Consider the following 8,572-nt stretch of genomic DNA (forward strand, 5'->3'; position numbering starts at 1 on the left):
ATAGCCTAGCCAAGAGTCAAAGCTGGCTTGCTGCAATAACTCCACCAACCCTTCTTGATAATGTGCATGTATGTAGGATCTGATGTAAGTCTTGCTGAGTACCTTTGTACTCATGTTGCTATAATTTACATTTTTACAGAAGACGCTGCAACCCCTTCTGATGGGTTCTTCGTAGACGTTGACATCAATGAGTAGGCTAAGGCCAGGTGGTGATCCTGAGCTTGTGAAGGACCACGTAGTATAGCTAGGCTTTCCAAGCCTCTTTTATTTCACTAGTTGTCTGTACTCAGACAAGTTACTTCGCTGCTGGTTTGTATGACTGTATGACTTGAATGCCGGGTCGTGTGACCCGTACCTATGTGTATGTTATGTATGGCTCTCTGAGCCTTAAATAAAGTACTTGTGTCATAGAGTCATGTTGTGATGCCTTGTTGTATTTGCACATATCGAGCATATTGTGTGTATGATTGAAATGCTTGGTATGTGTGGGATCTGACTATCTAGTTGTTTATCTTTAGTAGCCTCTCTTACCGGGAAATGTCTCCTAGTGTCTCCACCGAGCCATGGTAGCTTGCTACTGCTCCGGAACACTTAGGCTGGCTGGCATGTGTCCTTCTTCGTTCCTGTGTCTGTCCCTTTGGGGAAATGTCACACATTGAGTACCGGAGTCCTGTTAGCCCGCTACAGCCCGGTTTACCGGAGTCCTGCTAGCCCAGTGCTACAGCCCGGACCCACTTGCTGATGACCGACACATTCGTTGCTGGGTCATGGATGCCTGTCCCTGTAAGTCTGTGCCACTTTGGGTTTACGACTAGTCATGTCAGCCCGGGCTCCTTATCATATGGGTGCTAGCGACACTATCATATACGTGTGCCAAAAGGCGCAAACGGTCCCGGGCAAAGGTAAGACGACACCCGTGGGAATACCGTGCGTGAGGCCGCAAAGTGATATGAGGTGTTACATGCTAGACCTATGTGGCATCGAGTCGGGGTCCTGACAATTAGCGCCGGTGATGCCAATGGCGGTGGTGTAGTCGGTGAGCCAGTCCTCTGGCTTCACGGTTCCAATGTACTTGGGGGTGTCGCGGGGAAGCATGAACCCTTTGGGAAAGGGCTCTTCCCCGATGCGTGGGCCGAAGCACGCCGGCCCAATGGAGCCGCTTTTTTCCACCTCCAGGGAGTGAGCGAGCTAGTCGAGGCGGTGGAGAGCATTAGCATTGTCGATGGCGCGTGCGCCGAGTCGACTGGCGACCGGGCCACGGGGGGCCGGGTCGGTCAGAGCCGGACGCCGGCCAGGCTGGTCGGGTCCACGTGGGTTCTCCAGGACGATTTCGTCGCCCAAGCCGCCGGCGGCCGTAGCGGCCGGGTCGCGCTGAGTCCGGGCTCGGCCGGAATGCGCCTCACCGGGTGGCGAGGACGCCGTGTGCTGAAGTTCGCCGGGTCCGCCGACGCGGACGGAGTCGGATCCCGCCGGCTTGGCGAGCTGGTTGAGGCAGTCTTGCTGGGCGTTGGCCGCGTTGAGGAGGTCGTGCGTTCGCTTGATGCGCTCCTTCAGCTCCTCGCCCGAGTGCTGGTCCAGGCCGACCGCGGCCGCCTGGGTAGCACGCATGTTCTTACTAGGGTCTCGCAGACGGTCGGGTTGGTGCCGAGGGCGCGGCCGATCGCTCCTCCCTGGGCTCGCACGTTGGCAACCCGGCTCGGCACGGCCGCGGCGGGCGTGAATCCGTAGGCGGCATTGCGCTCCAGCTGAGCAAAATCCAGGCGACACTGAGTGGCGGCGAGCATCTCGGTCAGGTCCAGCATCTGCTGGCGCCTTTCCTCGAGCTGGGCTTGGGCCTCAGCGATGTTGGTGGCGTCGATGTCGGTGTCGATGGGGACGCAAAGGCTCTACATCGCGGTGCGCAACGGGTTGGACGACTCAGTCCGTTCCGCTGCGGCCTTGGCTTCGACAGCCTTCCTCGTCTTGCTCGACGAGGAAGAGGCGTCGGTGCCGGTGACTAAGACCTCCACGTGGAGGTCCATTGCCCCGTCGGAAATGCCACCGCCGAGGGAGAGTGGGGAGTCGGAGTAGCTGAGAACCTCGTTGGGGTACTCGTCGGCCGCGGGTGCATCAGAGATGCGCAGCGCGGCGAAGGAGGCGACGAGTGCGTCGACAACGTTGTCCGCCAGCATGACGGGCTCGTCAGAGTCGGAGAAGAGCCCTGTCTGAAGCATGCTCCCGGCCAGCTCCTCGAGCCGCCCCACGGTGGGCGCCAACTATCATAGTGGGCGCACGGCAGATGCCATGGGATGGCTAAAGAGAGGAGGAGGCTCGAGGGCACTGGTGGGCTTTAGACGCGGGGTTGGCATGAGCGAGCGCGGGATGCAAGACATACCCAGGTTCGGGGCTCTCTGGAGAGATAACACCCCTAGTCCTGCCGAGTGTGGTTGATATGCGACAGTACAAGGTTGCTCCTGGAGCTGTATGGAGGAGGAAGGAAGGCTGGCCAAGGCTTAGGCTGCTCCTTCTCCTTGGGTGGACTCTACTAATGGGTGGCTAATGTCTCTATCCTTCTGCTTGCTTACTTGCTTGCTTGCCCGTATATGCGAGGGCTCCTGGGGGTTTTATAGGCCAACCCCCCAGGGGTACAATGGTAATGTTACAAGTTGGTGGGGCCGGATCGTCAGCGTCTGAGGACCCGGGCTGGGACCCGCTGGGGGCCTGTGGTTCACCGGGTTCCCCTAGGTGCGGGCCCCGCGTGCCTAGAGGGACTGTGCGCCGTCTTGTCGATCATTAGGGCGTGGCCGAGTCGAGTCGTGTACAGTGGCGCTTCGTCAGGTCGCCGCTTGCTGTCGTCAGCAGTGATGACGGGGGCACTGTAGCCACGCCAGCCCTGGTCCGCGGGTAGGTGAGGGGCACTGTTGCCACGCTCCGGCTGACCAGAGGCATGGGCGGGGCACTGTTGCCTTGGTCATCAGTGGCTGAAGGCTCGTCCCATCGTACGACCTGGATGGGACGGGAGCTGATCCGTGGCTGGGTTGCGGAGCACGCCACGGGTGGAGCTGGCTTGTCGGGGAAGCCTTGGTTGCGCCGGGTTCGGCTGTCTTGTACTGGTTGTCGAGGCCGAGTCGAGGTGCCTGGCCGGGTCGGAGAGTCCGGTCGGGTCGCGGGGCCTGGCTGGGTCGAGCGACCCGGCCAAGCGCGTGCCGGCTTGAGGGGCGACGCCGACCCCATTGTTTTTGAAAATGATCCGGGTTCCGTTGCCTGCCCAGGGTTCATCCCCCCGACAGTAACCTAGGTAATTATGCCATTTTTAGCTAACTAAGCATAGTAAGTCATTTTGGAGGAAAAAAATGCTAAGTGTAGGTAATTTTAGAGCTAACCTAGGTAAATATGTCATTTTGGAGCTAAGTAAGGTTATTATGTCATTTCGAAGAAAATAAGCTAAGTATGTGTCATTTTGGAGGTAACCAAGATTATTAGGCTTGCATGATACCATACATATGTTACTACCCACTATGATGGTAGTAACATAAATTAATGTTATATGCATGACACTCGTGTAAGTTACTCCCTACCATGACTAGTATGATTGGGGGTGGTGCCCTATGTCGGGCTCGCTAGTGGGTTGGCTAGGGTGGCACGCTAATCTCCCTCGATTCATGTGCCATTGGATGTCGGTCATGGCATTAGCGCGCCGAGAGAGAGAGAGAGAGAGAGAGAGAGAGAGAGAGAGAGAGAGAGAGAGAGAGAGAGAGAGAGAGAGAGAGAGAGAGAGCTGGGGCCAACCAGTGTCTAGGGTGTGGCCTAGGGGTCACTAGTTAGTCTTAGAGAGAGCCAATGATTAGGGCAGAGAGAAATGAGGGAGGTGAGCTCCAAAGTTCAAAAATCAAGTTCAATAGATTTGGACTTCAAAGTTGTGCACAAGAAGATGTTTTGACCCAAGCCATATTATCAAGTACAGTAGGAAATAACAAGAAGATGTTTTGGCCCAAGTCATATTATCAAGTACAGTAGGAAATAAGGAAGAGAGGCATCCATGAGACTCACATTGGAAATTCTCAAAGAATACTTGCTTGACCTATCAAGCAAATATGAATTCGTGCCAACACTATAATCGAAATTTACTTTCAGAAGTTTTAATATGACCAAGCAAGTTTATCCACTCTAGGGTGTTTCAAATACCAAAACACAACATTTTTTGGGGATTTTTTTAAAGTCAAAATATAATTTTAGCAATTAAATTGCTACAAGGCTTGATTTGGAAATGGATTTAAAAAATTACTCAAATACTTCAAAAATATTTATTTTGTGGTGCATTTTGTCTTCGTGGTTACACTGGTGACTTTTATTGGATTTTAAGTCCCAACAGATTAACGTTACTTTGTTAGGGCAACAAGATCCAAATAATATCCATAAGAGGCAGATAAAAACTATGCTTTTCAGCACTCCCAAATTTTATCTCGGTTACATAGTGATAGTCAGGCACAAAAATACATAGTACTATAAATCTACCTCTTTAAAAATAATCTCGCCCAGACATTCCTACGTTGAGTTTAAAGAAAAGGGGAAGCCCTTCTTCAATTCATCTTCGTGTTTCGAGGTGGCATTTTTCGTGGTGTGGTTGCTCCAATGAACCTTAATGCACTTGATGATCTCGGTCCTAGTGCAATGTTCTGCTTCGTCCAAAACCGATGTTTCATGGCAATTCAGATCACAAGGTCGATAGAATTTAGAGTAGGAATTAGTGTAGAGGTTGGGCTTGTGTGAGAGTTGAAGGAATTTGCGCAACAGGAACACATGACAACTCTGAACGTTTTGAATCCAGAGCACCATCCTAACCGTACATGCTGTAATCGGACGGCTCCTGTAGAACGCAGTCGTGCCGGGGCAGGGCAAAGCGAAACCTCTGTCCCTTCCTCGTCAGACATCCGAAAACGAAATGCAGGCTAGGCCCGCCGCCGCCCCGCTCTCCGCTCCCGCCCCTCCCAACAATTCCGCCGCCGCCGCCGCCGCCGCCGCCGCAGTAGTCTCTATCCTCAGCGACGCGGACCCCGACGACCGCCTCCGCGCGTCCGGCATCAGCCCGGACCCCGCGCTGTTCCCGCACCTCCGCCAGTCGCTCAGCACCCTCCCGGAGTCCGCGTTCCCCGCGCTCGCCCGCTGGGCCGGCTCCGCCGCCGCCGTCTCCCTCCTCGCCGCCCGCGGCCTCTTCGCCGCCTCCTGGCGCCTCCTCCTCCTCCAGTTCCCTTCATCACCGCCCCCTCCCCTCGCCACCTTCGCCCCGCTCGTCCGCCGCTACGCCCGCCTTGGCCGCGCCTCCGCGGCCCTCCGCGCGTTCCACTTCCTCCGCCGCAACCCCGACCGCTACACGGTCGATGGCGACGGCTCCCCCGCCGCGACCTCCCTCCTAAACATGGCTGTCGGGGCGCTCTGCAAGGAGGGCCACCCGCGCCCGGCCGCGAAACTCGTCGAGCGGTGCCGGCGTGAGGGGGAGCTGGCGCCCGACGAACGGACCTACAACATGCTCCTCGACGGCTGGTCCAGCGCCCGCCGGCTGGACAAGGTCGGGAAGCTCTGGGCTGAGATGCGTGTGGCCGGCGTGCGGCCGACGGTGGTCTCATACGGGACTCTTATCAAGGCGGTTTGTCGGATGCAGCAGCCGGACCAGGCCGTGTCTCTCCTCGACGAGATGAGGAAGGAAGGGATCGAGGCGAATCTGGTTACCTGCAACCCCATCGTGCACGCCCTGGCTCACGCCGGCCGATTTCGGGACGCATACAACCTGCTCGAGAAATTTCCTCTCTACGGGGTGGCGCCTAATATCTCGACATTCAACTCGCTCGTGTTGGCTTACTGCAAATATGGAGACCTTGCCGGGGCAAGCGGTGTGCTCAAGGCCATGATGGGGAGGGGCATCTTGCCAACGGCAAAAACGTACAATTACTTCTTTGTGTTCTTCGCCAAGAACGGCAATGTTGAGCTGGGGATGAATCTTTATAACAAGATGGTCAACAATGGTTATGCGCCGGACCAGACCACTTACAACCTCCTGGTCAAGATGTTGTGCGAGGCTAATCGGCTTGAATTAGTGGTACAGATGATAAAGGAGATGAAGGCTAATGGCTTTGAGTCTGATCTGGCAACAAGCACCATGCTGATACATTTGCTTTGCCGAAACCATCGGTTTGAAGAAGCGTGTGCTGAATTTGAGGATATGTTTCGTCGAGGGCACGTGCCCCAGTATATCACTTACAGGATGCTTATGAAAGAGCTCAAGCGGCTGGGTTTGGTTCAACTGGAAGAGAAGTTGACCGATCTAATGCGCTCAGTACCACATTCTACAAAGTTGCCTGGCAGCTACAGAGAAAAGGAAGGCGACAATGCTAAAGAAAAGAGAAAATTAATATTGGAGAAAGCTCAGGCTGTTTCCAATGTTCTGAAGGAGTGTAAAGATCCGAAGGAGTTGCACAAGCTAAAAGATGATGAAGAAACTGATGTCCAGGCCGCAGATAGGATAGTAGCCAACATTAGAAAAAGAGTATATGGAGGTGTCTCTAGGTTAGCCTCTCCACTTCCTTGAACATCGAGTTGGCAAAATCAAATCATGAAGATTTACTGGATGATCAGGGATTTAGAAGTTGATCACCTAAGCAATTTATATTTCACACGGTTGATTGCCCTTTGGGATGTTCAAGAAGCAAGAAGAGATTGTAACCTCTAATCCTGTTTGGTTCTTTTTGTGGATTGGATATCCTCCATGAGAAATTCACAGAACAGAAGCAGTGGACATGCATGCATTAATTTAGTGCTTAAGATGTGGCATGGAGCACACAAGCCTTCCCCATATATGTAAGTAATTTTTGCATCATTCTGTTGTGCTCCATAGCCATGACTTCTACGTGATGTCAGTGTTGAATAACCTGGGCCTGTTAGATCACCCAGCTAATCGAGTCTTAGATGTTGTGCTTAATCATGCATATGTGATGTACTTCTGATTCTTGCAGTTAAAGATTACTTTGTTCAGTTTTGGATTGATTTAGTGATGCCAGTGATGGGCCTCTTTGATTTAATGGATTTTCATATGAATTTTGGAGGATTAGAAATTTTAGGACAGTATCACATAGGATTTTTTTTCCTGAAGGATTCCATTGCTTACTTTGGTAATTTTGGATGAGGTAGTGGTGCTAGCTAAGAACTCGTTGCTGCAAGGGATTTTTGTTCAAATTCTGGAGGATTAATCCTTGGGAATTTCAGGATTGTGTTGAGTTTTTTTTCCTAAGGATTCCATTGTACTACATTTCATAAAGTCATAGGAAAAATTCAGTTGAATCAAGCCTCTTGAAAATAATTATTTCTTTTCTTGCGACGCAATCAAACAAACCTTTTGGTGCAAATTCAATCTTATAGGCTTCACGTGGGTATGCCAAATGCAATCCTTCGTTTTCCTATTCCTGCATTTTTTGGTGTCCTGCAAATCGACGAGGCCCTAAATGCTGTAGTGACATCCCTCCAAAAAAAGGGGAACCCTACCTATACACGTGATGTGAGACCCATAGGGTCGGTTTTGGGTGTATCAGGGCGCCATGCTTGCCTTAAATCCCCCAAATCACTGTAGTGGGAAGGTCTTCCTGTCAGCAGTTGTCGGATTGAAAATGAACGGACCCGATCGACTGTGTCAGATGGTACCCCACCTCTCAGCTACTTGTATATGTTTTGGTTTGTGTACCAGATTGTGTAGGAATGCTATCACAGATTAATCCTACCAAATTGAACAGAGGAACAAGACTTCCAGCAACCTTTTCAATATTAAAGGGGGGAATTTGAAGCCACACGTGGTAAATGCATTGAGCTCCTGATAAATTTAGTAATATATTTTTTTTGAACCAAGCAGGAGGACTGACTCTGAATAAATAGATAGAAAGAAAAGGGGAAGAAACCCCATACAAAGTCTGAGCACAAACGACCTCCATCCTCAAAACAACTCAAACAAAACAGTGCCCTGAAAATAACTACTACTACTAACAACAACCAAAGAAGAAGAGCAGCTGCATAGCAAGGCAGATGGAGAAACGGCAGACCACCAAAATGACCCTGAAGAAAGATCGACTAGGAAGTTGGAGGGACACTAGTCAACCGAACGAGGTTGATTGGGACTGAAACAACATGGAGCTGACTCCGCTGAATCAAGACCCACTATCCCACATCCACAGGCGCAAAGAATCTGTGAATACTTGCTGTAGCCCATAGCAAGCATCCACGCGTCCACTCTGATTTTCTACAGAGCTCGTTGCCAGGCGGCACGCAGTCGCATCAACAAACTTTCTTCCGACTTTCCGTTGTACATTCACATTGGGACACATAGATAAATTGCTCGCTGTCAATTGCAATTAAAGGTCTAAGAATTATCTTTTTATATGTATTTAATAAAATAACTGAAATGTATAACTACATTGAGTCAGCAATTGCATGTTCTAACTGCATAGCCAGCCACTAGAGCACGTGTGAGACACCTAGGATCAGCACAGAAGGATTGCTTATCAAGTTCAGGCATCACAATGATACAGATGTAAGTAGTGCTTTCATTGACCTG

The 8,572-nt window shown here is 51.6% G+C and overlaps 1 protein-coding gene across 1 annotated transcript; it reads left to right on the forward strand.

Moving 5' to 3' along the window:
* The first annotated feature begins 4,918 nt into the window (after positions 1-4,918).
* LOC123110431 (pentatricopeptide repeat-containing protein At5g11310, mitochondrial) lies at positions 4,919-7,005 on the forward strand. The gene has a single exon (XM_044530932.1). The coding sequence runs from the start codon at positions 4,922-4,924 to the stop codon at positions 6,560-6,562; it is 1,641 nt and encodes a 546-aa protein (XP_044386867.1). The 5' UTR covers positions 4,919-4,921; the 3' UTR covers positions 6,563-7,005.
* The last annotated feature ends 1,567 nt before the right edge of the window (positions 7,006-8,572 follow it).

The sequence above is a fragment of the Triticum aestivum genome, chromosome 5B (genome assembly GCF_018294505.1).
Source record: "Triticum aestivum cultivar Chinese Spring chromosome 5B, IWGSC CS RefSeq v2.1, whole genome shotgun sequence".
Lineage (NCBI taxonomy): Eukaryota > Viridiplantae > Streptophyta > Magnoliopsida > Poales > Poaceae > Triticum > Triticum aestivum.